Source organism: Xenopus tropicalis, chromosome 4, assembly GCF_000004195.4.
Source record: "Xenopus tropicalis strain Nigerian chromosome 4, UCB_Xtro_10.0, whole genome shotgun sequence".
Taxonomy (NCBI): Eukaryota; Metazoa; Chordata; class Amphibia; order Anura; family Pipidae; genus Xenopus; species Xenopus tropicalis.
Window position 1 is genome coordinate 109,480,050 of NC_030680.2, and position 19,019 is coordinate 109,499,068.

Here is a 19,019-nt window from a genome sequence, read left to right on the forward strand (position 1 = left end):
ATAATGGAAGGCGTTACTGAGAACCTATATCAGTTCAAGGACACACCGAGGAATAGAATGTATGCAATATTGTGTATCAGGCTATAATTTCCGAACTAACACAGGTCCCATCCTCTATAAAATGGATACAAAAATATTCTTACCAATGCTCCCTTCTCTCCTGGGGGGCCTTCTTTACCAGGATGTCCCTGAAAGAAAAGAGAAGCAAAAAGAGTATTGAACGTACCATGTGGTGAAGCCTTTCCTTTCTATTTAAACAGTAATAATAATCCGAAACCTCCAAACCTTCAAGTATCCTCGAGTTAAATACAACAAAATATACAACACACATGAGGTTTTTATTAGGGGCTCAGAAAAGGTTTGTGAGGAAATACGGTGAGAAACCTGCACTAGTTTTAGGCTTGAAGAAATGTATGTACAGTGGGGAAGAACTTTTATTACAAAATGATGATGATGAAAATATTTATAAAAATGCAGCCTTGGCCTTCATTCTGCTGCATGTAAAGGGAAAGTAAAATTTAAATTCTACCAAAATGGCTGTATTATGCACAGCACTGAATAAGATATCTTCATTCGTAATAGTGCTGATAGTCAACATGAGAATTTTTAAGATCCAATTAGCCATACATTTTAAGGCAGTTTTAGGGCAATAGATTACTCACTATTGGTGGGGGATTACTAAATTTTGTGTGGCCAAAATATTTTTACATCATGGACTACTAATAAATGAATTATGGGCACATAGGACTGACATAGAAATCAAACTAGGATATCCTGCTTTTCAGATTATGTTACCTGCTAAACCACAAAAGTAATTAAAGTAAATTAAAATACCTCAAGCCAGTATTTAATTATATGTGCTCAGAACTATCACAGACACAGAGTGGCTGGGCATCGTGTCACAGAGAATTCTGTACTATATATAACAAGGGACTGTCCTTGTTCGCTAAAAAAGTTCTGAAAGGTTCCACTTACAGGGGGTCCGTCAGCTCCAGCTAATCCAGGCAAACCAGGCTTTCCTTGTGGACCCTATGCACAGAAAGAAATAAATACGTATATGAAATATATATAGTTACAGATAACCTGGAATAACTATACTATTATGTACAATTTTGTTACATGCTGTGGGGTAATTTCACTAACATGCATGGCAGTAAGTGCAGTAACCCATAACAACCAGTAGTAAGTAATTAGCTTTGAACAGTCTAATACAGTCTGACTAATGAAAACAAACCTGACTCATATTAATTAGCATTAATGCGAACTGCAACCATGTGATTTTTCCCCTGTGCCTTTGTATCTATTTTCCAGATTGGTCCAACTGGAAGCCTATGGGCTATATTTATGGCTGCACCCTTCCCAAGAGCACTATATATTATCTGCCAACAGATTCCTAATCAGCGCCTTTCATTTTTACAACTAAAAACCCTAGCATAATCTGACAGCTGGTGGAGGATTCTGGGACTTGCAGTTTAGCAATGGACAGAAAGCCTCAGGCTAAAGATCCCTTTGTAATAGAAAAACAGATTAGCAGCAGAGAGAAATTCATTACAACTGCTGTAAACCTATATAACAAAAGGAACAGAGACTTTACCTTCTCACCAGGTGGACCGATGGAGCCTTGTGGACCAGGGAGACCCTAGGAAGAAAGAAAATATTATATCCCAAGATCTCATTCATCACCGTGTGCTAAGAACAGACTTGCAGTGTACGGTATAGCTGCACTCTCCCACATTCCTGAAGCCACACACTGCAGCCAGGAGCTGGACTTACAATCCCTTATTATTCTTTACACTAACATTTCAGAGCCGTTTGGGAAGGCGCTCAGACACCTTGTAGAAAGGCAGCTTTATCTGATGGTGCTTCACTAGGGCAACGGCTGTGGTGTTTTGCAAGAAAAAAAGTACTGATACATTACCAGTTCCTTTAAATCAATGAAAATGAAAGATCACCTAGCGTTGCTAATTACTTAATTAGGCCTTATGAAAGGGACAAGAACCCACTGAAGCGTCTATATGAACTTGCATATTTATTTAGTCAAATCAGCACAACTCAAATGTAGAATGATTATTAAACAGGGGAGAAAATACGTTTTGCATTGATTCTACATGCTACAGTTTAAATGTGAATAAAAGTATAAAAAAAATCTAAGGATTTAACTTTTCAACTTTTTAACTTTTAATTTGTTATCAGTTTGATTTATATTTTATTTTATATGATTCAAAAATGTCAACTGTTGTTTTGAGGGCCACATGTGGCAATATTGCTGGCCCTTACCACCTCCCTGTTTAAAGTTAAATGCAGCCCCCAGAGCTGTAACTACTTCTGTATCTCCAGCTATAGGGGCAATTGATATTACCAAGCAGTCATCTGTTGTGTCAGTGTGTTTGGCAGTTATAAATGGAGCTGAAATGTAGAAATATGTGCAATATTATATTACAGAATGCAGTATTTGCAAATTTAATTTTAATATGTAGTGATGAGCAAATATTTTCACCAGGTATGGATTTGCAGCAAAATTTAGTATTTCACCATTGATGAATTGTTTCACAAAACTTCCGTGAAATGTTGCTGCAAAATTTGACGGTTGCGTCTAAATAGGTGCGATCGTGTCAAAAAAGTTGCACATGCCAAAGAAAAGTTGCATGCCACCCGCGCTTCACAAATAGTTTCACAAAAATTTTTGCAAAATTATGGAAAAATGTGCGATTCGCTCATCATTAGTAATATGTTATGAAGGTGTAAAAAGTTTGTTAAACACTTTTATACTGCTATATTCTTCAGCCCTGCTTACAAATAGGTGGCCCACACTGTATGTAATTTGACCTCCTCTGTCTAGTGGCATAACTATAGTGGGGGTGTCTATAGGCTAGTGGCATAACTATAGTGGGAGTAACTATAATCTAGTGGTGTAACAAAGTGGGAGTAAATGTAGTCTAGTGGTGTAACTATAGTGGGAGTAACTATAATCTATTGGTGTAACAAAGTGGGAGTAAATGTAGTCTAGTGGTGTAATTATAGTGGGAGTAACTATAATCTATTGGTGTAACAAAGTGGGAGTAAATGTAGTCTAGTGGTGTAACTATAGTGGGAGTAACTATAGTGTAGTAGTGTAACAAAGTGGGAGTAACTGTAATCTATTGGTGTAACTATAGTGGGAGTAACTATAGTCTAGTGGTGTAACAAAGTGGGAGTAAATGTAGTCTTGTAGTGTAACTATAGTGGGAGTAACTACAGTCTAGTAGTGTAACAAAGTGGGAGTAACTGTAATCTATTGGTGTAACTATAGTGGGAGTAACTATAGTCTTGTGGTGTTACTATAGTGGAAGTAACTATAGTCTTGTGGCGTAACTATAGTGGGAGTAACTATAGTCTTGTGGTGTTACTATAGTGGAAGTAACTATAGTCTTGTGGTGTAACTATAGCGGGAGTTACTATAGTCTAGTAATGCAACAAAGTGGGAGTAAATGTAGTCTAGTGGTGTAACAATAATGGGAGTAACTATAATCTATTGGTGTAACTATAGTTTGAATAACTATAATCTATTGGTGTAACAAAATGGGAGTAAATGTAGTCTAGTGGTGTAACTATAGTGGGAGTAAATGTAGTCATGTGGTGTAACTATAGTGGGATTAACTATATTCTAGTGGTGTAACTATGGTAAGTCTAACTATAGTCTCAAGGTGTAACTACAGTAGGTGTAGTTATAGTCTAGAGGTGAAACTACAGTGAGAATAACTATAATCTAGTGGTGTAACTATAGTGGGAGTAAATATAGTCTAGTGGTGTAACTATAGTCTAGAGGTAAAACTACAGTGGAAGTAACTATAGACTAGTGCAGTGATCCCCAACCAATGGCTCATAAGCAACATGTTGCTCATTAACCCATTGGATGTTGCTCCCAGTGTCCCCAAACCAGGTAGTTATTTGTGAATTCCTGACTTTGTGGCTAGTTTTGGTTGAATAACAACATGATTTACTGCCAAATAAAGCCTTCTGTAAGCTGATAGTGTGCATATAGGCTACCAAATAGCCAATCTTAGCCCTTATTTGGCACCTCCATGAACTTTTACGATGCTATTGTTGCTCTACAAGTCTTTTTACATTTGACTGTGGGTCACGAGTAAGAAAGTTTGGGGACCCCTGGTTTAGTGGTGTAACTATAGTGGGAGTAACTATAGACTAGTGGTGTAACTATAGTGGGAGTAACTATAGACTAGTGGTGTAACTATAGTGGGAGTAACTATAGACTAGTGGTGTAACTATAGTGGGAGTAACTATAGACTAGTGGTGTAACTATAGTGGGAGTAACTATAGTCTAGTGCAGTGTTTTTCAACCTTTTTTGGGCAAAGGCACACTTGTTTCATGAAAAAAATCACGAGGCACACCACCATTAGAAAATGTTAAAAAATTTAACTCTGTGCCCAGCAGCAGTGCCCCCCTAGTACATTGGTGCCCAGCAGCAGTGCCCCCTAGTACATTGGTGCCAAGAGCAGTGCCCCCCTAGTACATTGGTGCCCAGCAGCAGTGCCCCCCTAGTACATTGGTGCCAAGAGCAGTGCCCCCCTAGTACATTGGTGCCCTGCCTACGGCACACCAGGCAACATCTCGCGGCACACTAGTGTGCCGCGGAACAGTGGTTGAAAAACGCTGGTCTAGTGGTGTAACTATAGTGGGAGTAACTATAGACTAGTGGTGTAACTATAGTGGGAGTAACTATAGACTAGTGGTGTAACTATAGTGGGAGTAACTATAGTCTAGTGCTGTAACTATAGTGGGAGTAACTATAGTCTAGTGCTGTAACTATAGTGGGAGTAACTATAGTCTAGTGCTGTAACTATAGTGGGAGTAACTATAGTCTAGTGCTGTAACTATAGTGGGAGTAACTATAGTCTAGTGCTGTAACTATAGTGGGAGTAACTATAGTCTAGTGGTGTAACTATAGTGGGAGTAACTATAGTCTAGTGGTGTAACTATAGTGGGAGTAACTATAGTGAGAGTAACTATAGTCTAGTGGTGTAACTATAGTAGGAGTAACTATAGTCTAGTGGTGTAACTATAGTGGGAGTAACTATAGTCTAGTGGTGTAACTATAGTGGGAGTAACTATAGTCTAGTGTTGTAACTATAGTAGGAGTAACTATAGTCTAGTGGTGTAACTATAGTGGGAGTAACTCTAGTCTATTGGTATAACTATAGTGGGAATAACTATAGTCTATTGGTGTAACTATAGTGGGAGCAGATCCTGCAACTGCAGCATTGTCCAGAGTAAAAGGGGGCCCAGTAAGGGCAAGCGGTTGGGACTGTTGTTTAGCAGGTGATGCAATAAAGTGCGCATGTATCATAGGTCAAAGGTGTACTGAGAGTCACACTCTTGCCAGGGAACATGATTATTCTGTACAAGTTACATTAGAGGGGATTATAGGCAGATAGAGGGTGTTCTTTTTTCCCATCAAAATGACCAGCGCACCAGAGGCCACCCCTTTAGATTAGAGGAATTCATATAAAGCAGCGTAGGTGGTTTTTCACGGTGAGGGCAGTGAGGTTGTGGAATGCCCTTCCTAGTGATGTTGTAATGGCAGATTCTGTTAATGCCTTTAAAAGGGGCCTGGATGAGTTCTTGAACAAGCAGAATATCCGAGGCTATTGTGATACTAATATCTACAGTTAGTATTAGTGATTGTATATATAGTTTATGTATGTGAGTGTATAGATAGGTCAGTATAGGTTTGTGTGTGCTGGGTTTACTATAAGGACTGAACTTGATTCAACCAATGTAACTATGTAATACTCCCACTGCCAATTGAAAACATTGTTTGCTGGAGGTTGGTCATGGTCAAAAATTTTTGCCGTCGTCTGGGTCTGGCATAACTGGTTTAATGAAATTTAATGTGCCAAATCACTGAATTAGGGCTGCTATATTTAGCCATTTTACAGGTTTAATTAACATCTGCTTCTGAGTGGGCCATATGAGCTCTTAAGAAAGCATCACCAACATAACGGAAGAGGAAAAATATATAATTAAATAAATATATGTATTTGTCTTAAAAGAAGTAGCAACCAATAAGCAATCCAATTTGAAGCATTGTGAGTTAACACTTACAAAATAATTGTTTTGGCATTAACATGGGTTTATGCTAGGTTACTCTGGGCACCCAAGCAGTAGATGGTGTACTACATATTGGAATCTGAAATTCAAATTATATATCCTACATTAAGATATTACAATTCACAAAACTGGAAATGAATGTTGACTTGATACTGAACAGGAGACATAGTAGATTTCTATTTACAGCTGCTTTAGTCTCACTGACCAAAAGGATTATGCCATGTCATCCAAATACCATCAAATACAACAGACCACAGTCATTAAAGGGCAAGCACTTTTATGTACAGGAAACTGCTCAGTGATTTTCCCATTAGATTGTTCAGCATATGTCAAAACAAAACAGTGACTTTAAGGCACAAATGAACATGATACTTACTTGGGGGCCTGGAATTCCTTGTTGACCTGCAGGGCCAGGCTCTCCTTGAGGGCCCTAAAACATATACACAGATATAAAGATTTGTACATTGCTTATATAGAAAATAATTACAGTAACTGCTGTAGGGGGAAGGGGCGATATTGTTATAAGTTATCAAATTCAAAAGATTAAAAAGCAAGATGGCTATAACTTATAATAAAAACGAAACAACATATTGTTGGAATTAAATGGCAAAATCAAGTCACACATTCAATTTCAAGATCTCTTAAGTTTGGGATCTATGCAGGGTAAATGCTCACTGGGTGTATAATAAAGGCCTGACAGTGAGAATGGCATTTCCAGAGCTTTTATTTATTATGAAACCAAGCTTATAGTGAAAGAGGAGCTGTAAACTAACCATGTTTCCTTTGGGGCCTTGAGGTCCATCCACACCAGCAACACCCTGAACAATAGAAAAAGAACAAAATGTACATTAGGATATACATCCATGTTATCCATGTATCCAGATAGATATCCGGATAGAAGGGCATAATAAAACAGAGCCGAGGCTGTGTGTTTCACTGCATAATAAATATACCAACAAAGCACTCATGTAATATAGACAAATGAAATAATGGCAACAGTGAATCAATTTCACAATAACAAAAGGAGTCAGTGCAAGCCCTTTTGCAAATAGGGAATTAATTGGCGGACCTACTGATTATATAACGAAGTATAAATGGTGCTGGTATTATTTTATTACAGTGAATTTACAATGTGCCATTTTAAGGAAGCATTCTGCTTTCATGACAATGTATTGTCATTTTATTACATGCTTTGGCTGACTATGAATTGGTTTCTTAAGAGGAGGTTACAAGTGTAGCCCAGAATCCTCTGGTCTAAGTAAAATATGTATGAACTTATTACGTTGACTGGGACTACTTATGCTTTTCAGTGCTTAAAATGCTTTATTATGATCAGAGTGTAATTTAATATGTCAGAGTGCCCCAGACACAAATCAGTGCACTAAAACCATTTCTTTCCTTCTTCTGTTCTGAACTAGCAAGAGACAGATTTCAAATAAATGCCGGGTCCAGTGAATCTAGCATTATTGTTGGAGATCTGGTTAAGTTGTTGTCAAGTTAAAAATACTTTGAACCAATCATTCTACCAATATTTTCACGTATGTAATTAATATATATTATTATATATTAATTAATAATATTAATATATATATATATATATATAAAATATGCATAATTATTTTCCACCCCCTACTCTCCCGAACTTAATGAGGGCATTATGTACAGTATTTATCTTACAGATATTACGTATTAAGCTCTAAATGGGAGTTTAGAGCTTAATACGTAAAAACTCAGCCACTTCTTATTCATTCCTATCGGATTTGTGTGTGTATTTATCAATGGGTGAAAATTAGAGTTCTAAATAAATATGCTTCTTAGAATCCGAAAAGAAAGAATAGAATGTGGGTGAGTTTTTTTTGTAAATTTTTATGTATTAAGCTCACATTTAATAAATCTGCCCCTTTCAGAGCCATTATACAAAGCTGTCCGCTTACAACCTTCTGTGCCTACCATAGCATTCTACTGTTTTATAAACTACACTGCTGTTTTAACTAGCTTTAACTATAAGCCAGAAGGAAGTAAGGCTGATATGTCCAAGGGGCATAGACTAACATCAGTGGGCTGTTGTCAGACAACATGGCCATTCATGTAAGGACCTGTAGAAGGGAAGAATTTGTTAAAGGGATACTTTTTTATTTTCAGTAGCTTGGTGCTGCTGTCTTTCGCCTGTCTCCTGTTCCAAATTAAGCAAGGTTATGCCTACTTATGCAGCCCAGCGTGGGAACCCTGGAGCCACCTCTACCTTGGAACCAAGCAGTAGCTTCAGAGTTCCCACAATGGCCTGTGTCAATTGTTGCACAAAGTTGTGCCAAAAGAATCAGGCACGCACATCACTCTCATGCAAAACACCATGAAATTGTGTACAAGCTGCATTAAAGTGCAGGCTCAACTGCATCAATTTTGATGCACCAACCATAATTACAGTGGAATCATCGGAGAAATGCTGCATTGTGGACTTGAAACTGCACTTTTTTTTCAAGTGTTTACAGAAAAAAAAAATAGTGCCCAAATGTTATGAATCTAGGGACATATTTTCTAGTGGTGCCAGTCCTGATTCAAGTACCTCAAAGGTTGTGGAGTTCATCAGAAAGTAAGTAGGGTTTTCGTGAATGTTGCCAGTGCCTGGGAATAATATGGTATGGCCAGAGTTGATCAGGACAGCCTAAAATGTCCCAGTCTCACTAACAGAACATTTGAAGGTATTTTATTGGCAAAATATTTTTATTCAGTTAGAAAAATACAAAAATGTTCAATACAAAAATGATCTGTTGTATATTCATGATGAGGGAAATCCCTAAAATGACCTTACCACTTGAGGGAAGGGGTCTGAACCATATGCTGAGTAAGCAATGCTGTATAATACTGATTCTTAATAACTGGGCTGGCCTTAAGGGGTGGCAGAGAGGAACACGTGGGCCTCCTGGCATCCCATTGCAGTATCTGTTTTTTTTGTAACAGGATACAGAGAGTTGTGTTTTAACAGCTACTATAGGGTAACAGGCTGAAAATTTCTAATTTACCCAATTTGTTCATGCCTTTAGGGCTCTAGCTTCCCTGTATTTCTCAGGAACTCTCCTTTAAAAGTTACATACTTCTATTGCCAGTGTTGTTGATGTTTAATAATTCATTTTATCAAAGAAGTTTTGTTTTTGTATTTTTTTCTGTTTGTTTTATAGTTTTTGATATATAATGTTTTACTTTCTCTTTTTAGCACTGGCACTTTGCTAATTGCTATACATGCTGGAATGAGCCAATCAGACAGGTGAAATGTAAAAGTGACTCACAGCATCTTTGTGTTTGTTGCAACTACCAAAAAGTTATGTTGAGGAACTCACAAATAATTATTTAAATATACTGGTACAGGATCTACTATACAAAATGCTTGGGACCTGTGGTTTTCACCATACCTTACCTAAAATTTCATAAATATAATTTAAACTTTATATAAATGCAATAGGATTTTGTTGCCACCAATATGTATTCATGAAGCTTAGTTAAGATTAATATAAGATACTGTTTAAGTATAACAAAGAAAAAGGAAATAATTTTTAAAAATGACAATGAGTCTATGGGAAATGGCCTTCCTGTAAATTAGAGCTCTCTAATAAGGGGTCCCATCCTAAAACCAACTGCACAAAAGATTGTGAAACAGATTTATTGACCATCCACTACAGTTTAGCTGATTTTATATAAAAGCAACTTTTCTGCTTCAGTGTTTCCTAGCCTTTAGCAGAAAAGATATCTGTTTTTTATTAATTCTTAGTTGTAATTTGAATTTTACGTGGAGTTAAATACAGCAGTGGTAATTACAACTGTTCATTTGTATTTTAATGTAACTCTATATTCATATTCAACATTTTTCTTGTTTTAATTAAGAAATCTGTGCTTGAGTAAGAGAAAGATGATCACTAGGGCTTCCTTCCTTCCTTTGACCCCTTGGAGGGAGGCTTCTTACAGTTAATTTGGGGCTTCACTAATTTGAGGCATTATTTGCCCTGTTTCTAGACTGGGTACCAAAAGAAATCCCCTCACACTGATTTCAAACAAAAGGATTTGGCTGGATATCAAACCAAACCTGAACCAAAATCTATATAGTCAACTTAAAAAATTTCAAAACATGGAAAAAAATTAGAATGTTCAGCTGTCTACTTTAAAGTCATAAATATTAGGGTCAGGATTTGGATTGGCTGAATTTAAATCCTGCAGATTTAGAAGGGGTAAGTGGCTGAAATGCTGGGGATTCTACAGAATCCACACAACTGCCCTAGTAGGGTGGTGAGAAGTTCTACTGCATGCATTAGAATAAAGATTTTAGTTCACATTACTAATGTTTGAACTTTACAATCAGATATTGAGGCTGACTGATGAGCATGGAAAGATGCCAGTTTTCCTTTTCTACAAATTATTAAAACAAAAAAAGAAATACTATACTCACAGGCTGTCCTGAAGGTCCTGGTGGTCCCCTTGGTCCTAATAGTCCTCTTTCACCCTAAAAATAATAATCAAAGATTATTAAGTAGTTTCATTATCTACATTCATTGTTGCTATAGGCAGATTAACATCAGTCACTGTAGTTTAACAATGACCAAATATTATGAAATACAGTATAGCAGGTAGGACTGCTTTGCATGCAATCATGATTTCCTAATTACTTCTGAATGCAACTGACAGCAAATGTTGCATATTGCAGTTCAGCGACAGGGTTACTGAGGTTGTGGAAAAACATCTAGTAGCCACCACCCAAGAAAATAAGAAAAGTGCTGCATACAGCAGATTCATGAATTACTTACAGGTTCACCGGGAAGCCCTCTTGGTCCAACTTCTCCATCTTCTCCCTGTTAAAATAAAAAAGAAGCTGTTTCTTCGGTTTTACTAGGACCCATGAGAAATATTTTTCAGGTCCTTAACATGGACGAGCTGAACCAACTGAAAATTATAAACCTAGAACTCTATAATTAATACATTTATTTAGTTGATACATTAGCAGAAAACGCTTCAGTGCTAAACTCTCTGTGAACTTTTTAGCTGTAGATGTACTTTACAAATATATAATCAATATCCGCAAGTACCTCTACATGTAATTATTCTATGTAGATCAATATATAGATCATGTTTGAATCATCTTTGATTACTGAATTCTGTAGGAATTTATGAAGATATGTCTACTATAGACTGCAAATGGGAAGGCAAGAACTGACTGAAAAAGCTACAGTATCAGTAAAAACATATTATTATGGGCATTTATGTACTTTAAATTGCACCCAAAGACAGAAGAATCAGCAGAAACAATTATAACTCTAGCCTGTATAATTTCAACACTATAGACTATAGGATATATATGCATCTATATGAACTAATGTTCTTGCCATTAATGATTATCTAAACTGTTACTATAATCTGTTGAATATTAGCATTTTACTATATAGATCAACAAAGTCTTTAACATGAACCGAATATGTCTAGAGAGTTTTGGGTATAGAATCTAATGATACATATGATGTGCTCTTGGCACACAGTCAGTGTCTACCTGCACACACGGATCTGAGGGTCAGCTGTCTACTACTTATGTGACAAGCCAATCTTCTGGGAGTCTATCTACATCTGTGCCAAACATACAGCAGCACATGGCTGCAATATGTATTTATACTTGCCCACCTGTATCACCCCGGCCTGTGACCCATCTGGTACAGAACTAGGTGCACCCACCTTACATGTGACATATATGAAACTAAGAAAATGTAATAGACTGACAGGAAGAGGTTATGGAAAACAGAAAACTGTGAGATACAATCAATGAGGAAGGTTCCATAAAAAGTCAGTCCCTCAAAAATATTAAGATTGTAAATAAGCATTCTTACCCTCTCTCCATCTTCACCAGGAGGCCCTGGTGGCCCATGAGGACCTTTGTCACCCTGAAAAAAGACACATACAATACTTGACAACTGTTTATGGGAGGTAAGAACAAATCCATCATATGGGGATATAGGCAAATAAAAAGCATAGAATATTAGATATTATTTGTCATTTTGAAGTCTTGTGTGAACTATGAAACAAGTACAGTGTGAAAAAAGTGTTCATTTGTCAAGTGACAATGGATATTTCGACATCCAACTGCCCTCCTATGTCTATGAGTATGAGAATAAAAAAAAAAACCAGATGATTATTTATTATTTTGAAAAATTAAATGAGACACATTTAGTAAATTGTATTTACAAAGTTTGAGTAAAAGGTTATAATATATGTCCATAATAAAATAAATCAACATGATTTCCATATTGTTATGTGGAAATCATGTCATTGTATTGTGAACATATCTTATACTGAATACAGCAGCAACTGTTCCAGCAGAATTATTTCGAAGAGTTGCTTGAATTGTCTTCAGTATAGCTATATCGTTCAGAGCATCCTCTGGTGGCAAGATATAAAAACACCAGATAAAAAAATTGGTAATATGTAATTAATTCTAGCGCAAAGTAACAGCTACAAAATGTTCTCTTTCACCCCCAAAGAACTGACTCACCCTGTGTCCCTTCTCCCCGGGGAGACCTGGAAGACCATCGAAACCTCTGTCACCCTGCAAAATAGGAAGGTGAGAGGTCAGCAATAAAAAGGCCTTTCTGTTCAACTTTTAGCCTTGATACTGAATCTCTGATATCTGAATAGGTTAAAATACTGCTACTGTTATTGTACATATATTAAAAGTATTATTCTTACAGTACTCTATGAAGAAAGATAAATATTATGAGAGTATACCTTGGACCCAGGCTCTCCTGGCATTCCACGGGCTCCATCAGCTCCAGAGCGTCCCTAAAATAAAAACATGGTATCATAGACAGAAATGATATGGTTTAAATATATTCATCTTTGTAAAAGTTAATAGTTCTGTGGTATAAAGAAATCAGTGTTGTGACTTCAGCCGCATTCTAAAGGAAATGGGTAGATTCAATAAGTAGTTATCAGGTGTGCTTTTAATAAATAAGTGGATAATTAAGTGTAAGCCACCAAAGGTTATTGTATTGTCAAGCTCTTTAACTCTCAAGTGAGAACTGTGTGGAAATATCCAAAAGGACGTTGTTGCTATGGGTTATTTCATTTTTTGCATGTTTCACTGATGAACCCCCAGTAACACAATAACCTCCCCATGGGTAATATGATTAACAGCTTAAATGGCCAACAGAAGTAGTAAGGTAGGCCAAAACCACTTTTATCAGAATCATGGTCATCTCATCATGTAATATAGAGTAGCAGAAGTCAGACAAGTTCTCTCTGTGTTTTTATTTCCCACATCATATGCAAAGTCATCAGAGCTCACAGAACCTACCCTTTTTCCAGATTTTCCCATGGATCCAAGTGTTCCCTGAATTCCTCTAGGACCCTGCAGAATACAAGAAGTAACTGTATGAGACTATCTCCTTTCCAAAACTACAAGTTGACTCAATGAATTCATTGCTACATCCTCCAGCACCAAATATGCTTAAATAATATGTTTATTCACATTAATATGTAAATGCACAGTATTTAGGCCATGGCTAAACTTCTTGATATGTTGCTCTTTGGAAACATCAGTGGAAGAGATTCCTGCACGGTAGTACTGGCCAGGCCTCATTCTGATAGAGTTATGAGAAGCAATCTAAATACAGTAACACAAATACATAGAATCACCCAGGAGAGAAAACTCTCAGAGAGCTTTAAATACATTTATTGTACTTTGTATTCCTAGATTTGCTGCAGGCAAGAACACTAACCACATCTTAAAGAAGACCTCGGGGAGGTATAGAAATGAAGAAAAGAAAAAGAAGCACATCTGGGATGGAAAAACGAATACAAACATAAATGTAAAATTGCTTTACCTGAGGGCCTGGGTCTCCTGGGTCTCCCTTAATTCCTGCAGCTCCAGGTGCTCCCTGCACAGAACAGAACCATTAATAACCTGTGGCGAGAACTATTTCTGGGAGGGAATGGTAAAAATCATAGAATTTACAGTGAAATAATATTAGGTGTATGCCAGAATAGCAGTCCCAAAACAAGTCTCTGCAGAGGCAAGGAGAATATTTAATGTGCCCAAACCAAGTTTAATAAATTATCACATTATTATCTATTCAAACTTAGTTAAATCTGTAATAATGTTGACACTTTAGTTGCTCAGGGATTCAGTTTCTTATTTCCAGTGCTAAAACAGAAATCAAATCTGTGCTAAAGCCTTGAAATTTTATATAATCTGCGTTTGTGTTACTAATGCAATATTTGATGAAGTTGCTGGACTTATACAGCCTCCTTGTGGTGACAGTGCAAAACAACTCACAAAATGTTTCTGATCTGATGTATCCCTAATAACAGGCAGCAAAGTGAAAATACTGCAGTAATATTACAAAGTATAACTTTAAAGGGGTTGGCCAGTCAAAAATGGTTTCTTTATAATGAAACCTTCCAATACACTGGAATTAAGTTTTTGGTGTTTAAAATGTATTTGCAAATTTAATTGCAACTGAAAAAAGTATTTTTTTAGTTCCTTGCTCTACATTGGTTTCAACGTTAAAGGAAAACTATACCCCCAAACAATGTGAGTCTCCATAAAGATATATTGTGTAAAGCTGCTTATTTGTAAAGCCCTGTTTCAGCTAAATAAACCATTTTCATAAAATATATTTTTAAAGTCATATGTGCCATTGGGTAATCCTAAATACCAAATTGCCCTTTTAAGTACTAAGTGCCGCCCCCTGGAATCATGTGATTCAGGGTGCACACAAACAAGCCAAGGGCACATGTACATGTTAGCTCACATCAGCCAATAAATAGATAAAGTTTTAACTTTTACTCTACTTCCTGTTACAGCTTCATTATTTCTGGTCATGTGATCTCTGAGGGAGAACACAGATCATTACAAAATGGTGGCTCAAAGGAAAAGATATAAATGGGCAATATTTAATGATATATATATTCCAGTTTGTTGAGATTTTTTAATAGGCCACTTAATATGATATATACTATCTATTCTACAAGTATTCATTCTAAGGTATAGTTTTCCTTTAAAACAATGTAGAATTGTATGCAACTAGTGAAGCAATAGGAGCTCCCCCTGCTGGTCAGTCTACTGCCCAACCTCTAAATCGTAAGAACCAGAACATAAGTTAGACATTTGTGTTGACACAGTCCTTCATTTCCCTATGGCCTACTCACAGATGAGTCTTATCACTATGAATGTAAATCTAACCAACATGAAAACAATACAATGCAACAGTTTTTAATCCCTAGTCTGAACTAGAAGACAAACCTGTTGTTATTTTTTCCCTGTCAGTATGCTGAGGAATCCCAATTGCTATGTTTTTCTTATCTGATTCTGATGAGAACTCTCTGAATAACAATAATGGTTAAATATGCTTAAGCAAACCTAACTGCACAACTGTTAAGTAATTTAATTTCAGCACCTTTATGTAATGCCATAAAAGTTCTCTCATTTCTGCCTTTTTGGCTGTGGCTAAAGATATATGACATTGATGCAATCATGTGTACATCAGTGACAGTGCATATGACAAGTCTATATAGAATGTTATAATCTCTTCATAAGCAGCATCTGATCTTTAAGTAATTCTATCAAGCAGTACAATCATAATCCTTGGTGACAAGGCCCTTTCCATCAACGGGAGCACACAAGACACATCATTTACTGCAGCAATGTTCTGAAAGCATGCCTACAAAACATTTATATTTCCCCTAAATAATGGCTTCTGCTGGATCGTTCATCCTCATCTTTATTAAACAATCCTACGTAAATATGCTGCACGTACTCCTGTTTATAAATACAATTTCAGCTCTGTTTTATAATAGCACTTGTTTCCATTGCAAACCTAATGAGAGTGTTTTATTACTGCTCAGATTCCTGCTTTAATAGTCTGTGTCTCGTATACTTAATTACAGAGAATGCCCAATCATAAAGTAGCAAAAAGCTAAGCTGTCCACACGTGTCCTCTTTAATGGATCATGAAATGATTTTCTACACATTAAATTTGAGCTGATCAAATGTGTTTTTGCAGCCTGCATTTTATAGAAGAGGTATTAACCCTTTCTAACTTGATATCAGTAAGAGGAATATTCTTATTGCTTTTATAGGGATGTTTGGGCATCAGTATTAATAGGTGTACTTAGCATTCTAAAGCTTTTATCCCTGCTTCAGAAATTAAATCACAATATTATTTGGGTGACCTTAACTTCATGAATATAGAACGAGTTTATATTACACTTTATAAGATTTTATAGCACATTTCCCTATTTTTGTTTTATTTAATGATCTCTTCTTTAAAACTGAAACCGAACACACTAGAAACAGCTACATTCAACGAAACGGTTTATATGAATTATGCTATAACTTCTAGTTATTGCTAAACCACACAAATGCAAATTTCTATATTCTTACTGATTATACTTAAAGGAAATGTTAAATTAAGTGGAAATTTATTTTGCATTTCGGTTAAACATTGGTTAATATTCTGAATATAAATTATCAATTGACAATTGTGATAAAATAGTGATATCTGCTACGTACCACAGGGCCAGATCTTCCAGTAAGTCCCATTGGGCCTGGTGGTCCACGCATGGCAATCTGAATGAGAAAGAAATGATAGTTAATGCTCAGATGAATACAATAAGACATGATGTCTCACCTGATTAGCACCAACAGCAATTGTACTTATGGTCACAAGAGAAGTGGGCAGGTTTTTTGGGGGGACAAGGGGCATGAATGGGCATTACTTGTATGTGGGTAGGCAAATCTGACCTAAAATTTTGCAGTTTGTAATTTTCAAGTATTGGGATGTATGCAACAGTCTCCAGTGAATATATTGCAATGCCACCTCTAAGTAAAAGAGGTGACCCTTTACACATTTAAACATTATTTTCTCAGCCTGGTGTTCTGGGATGCTATTTTAATTTGATAATTTTTAATCAGCAAAATATTGAAGCAACCTAATTAGGTACAGTACCATACAGTTCAGAGGAACTGCCAACCTCTCTGTTGTGCTTGGCTCAGATATGTTTTGTGGAATTCATGGAACTATCCATTTTAAAAAATGGATTATATAAATATAAAGACATAAATAAACATTAACAAATACAAAGCGAGCTATTTCAACATCTGAGAAAAACATATAAAACAAATGTATAAACAAAACAAAAATTATGTTGATGTCATAGTAGGAATGGCATCCATGTTTTCCTTATGATTTTTGTATTTCAAGGTCTTGGATGTACATCTTCTAACTGTCACCTACCCGAGCTTGTTGAAGAATGGCCTGAGCCTGTGCTTCTTGGGCTGAGATTGTTGGTCCTTTTTCTCCATCACCACCATATCGGAACTACAAAAAAGGCAAAGATATAAGATTAGTAAACGTTTTTTGATCCCTATGGCTCCCTTTTTTTGTCCTTCACATTAATCCTGCATCATTAATCTATCTATTAGGTATGACATAGAAACTGGTCCTTTGTGCTTCTTTACAAACAAAACTGTCAAATTGCACTAGTGTAGTTGCCAAGAGTTAACAATTAGCAATTTGTTTTAATCAGTCAACTACCATGAATGCAAAGATCTGATTGGTTGGTGAGCAAAAGCACTGGTGCAAAAATGTTGTAATGTTAGGAAGCTACTAAAAGGCTTGTGAAGGTTTAAGATGTGTATGCAAATGTAATTATCAAGTAATTTAATATAATGTTTAAATATTTTTAATATATAATTCATAGGACTTCCTTATGACCTTACAAAGCAGGCCAAACCATGAATGACCATATATTTTAACACCTGCGCTAAAGAGTGACTGCACATCTAGGTGTGTATTAATTGAGCATTTAGGCATCTTAAGCAAATAAATAGTTTTTGTCCCCGGATCTGTACATACTATGCAGTCAGAAGGATTATTAAAGTACAAAAAGGATGAACTTAAAATCACTTGGGAAAATACCAAAAAGAACTCAGTGACTGTCTATCCGATATCAGTCTCTTGTTCGTAATGAACATTTGTGGGTTTCAAGCCAGCCTCATCAGCATGGGAAGAGAGCAGCGTAAAGAGCAAGGCTTGGAGCTGTGAGCCTCTTTCCCAAATCAGTAGGCCCTAAAACTATAGCTTGTAATTATATGTTGTGAGGTATAAACTTTATACAATAGATCACAAAATACAAGATAGCTATTCAAACAGAATTTGATTATGTATGACTTGCCCCTTGGCAGGGAGGAACTTTCTTACAACTAGCTAGCACAATTCCCAAATAGACTAAAGGTTTTCATTTTTTTCACATTTTCCTTTAGCTTAAATTGTGGTTTTACTATTTCTTTCCTAATTCAACATCTAATGGCTTTTGGGGGCTAAAAATTATTTGGAAAATAGATATGATAACATGTAAAGCATATAAAACAATAAATTACAATAATTCATTGTAATTCCCACTTGTTGTATTCCTTCAGTAGCACTCCTTGAGAGAAACCAGACAGACAGATTTATAAAAGTAAATTGCAGTGAGGATGTAACAGAGGAAGACATATAGAAATAAATCATCCTCCTGCCCTCTGTTGGCACAAACATGGTGCAAACATGGTGCAAATTAGCCATTGATTTATGATGCTGTTGTAATGAAAGTTTACCATGAAAACAGAATGCAGGCCTGTTAAAAATATAACCTATAACAAAATATATTTTACAGATATTATTTAATTTACCGGTAACATCAGCATGGTGCCTGGAGGCCCTGGTAACCCATCAGCACCCGGTAACCCTGCGCGACCAGGTGGACCCTGAAAAAAATAAGCAAAACAATTTTAAAAGGCAATAGGTGTGAGTATAAGCTTAGGCTAAATCAAGACTTTCCTAGGGTAATTGTGCCAGTGAAAATGAATTTCTGGAGATTCTAATCACTATGATGCACAGAA

At 36.3% G+C, this 19,019-nt stretch overlaps 1 protein-coding gene across 7 annotated transcripts in view; it reads right to left on the minus strand.

The window, feature by feature from the left end:
• The window catches only part of col5a3 (collagen, type V, alpha 3), a 123,037-nt gene that overhangs the window by 52,803 nt on the left and 51,215 nt on the right, over positions 1–19,019 (minus strand). For all 7 annotated transcript variants that reach the window (XM_031901022.1, XM_031901023.1, XM_004913713.3 and 4 more), the window contains 15 exons: positions 18,810–18,884; positions 17,374–17,457; positions 16,650–16,706; positions 13,960–14,013; positions 13,431–13,484; positions 12,863–12,916; positions 12,630–12,683; positions 11,968–12,021; positions 10,900–10,944; positions 10,545–10,598; positions 6,883–6,927; positions 6,486–6,539; positions 1,595–1,639; positions 976–1,029; positions 144–188 (listed from right to left, as the gene is read on the minus strand). In XM_031901022.1, coding sequence (XP_031756882.1) covers positions 144–188; positions 976–1,029; positions 1,595–1,639; positions 6,486–6,539; positions 6,883–6,927; positions 10,545–10,598; positions 10,900–10,944; positions 11,968–12,021; positions 12,630–12,683; positions 12,863–12,916; positions 13,431–13,484; positions 13,960–14,013; positions 16,650–16,706; positions 17,374–17,457; positions 18,810–18,884 — 828 coding nt within the window. The remainder of the gene's footprint in view (positions 1–143; positions 189–975; positions 1,030–1,594; positions 1,640–6,485; positions 6,540–6,882; positions 6,928–10,544; positions 10,599–10,899; positions 10,945–11,967; positions 12,022–12,629; positions 12,684–12,862; positions 12,917–13,430; positions 13,485–13,959; positions 14,014–16,649; positions 16,707–17,373; positions 17,458–18,809; positions 18,885–19,019) is intronic.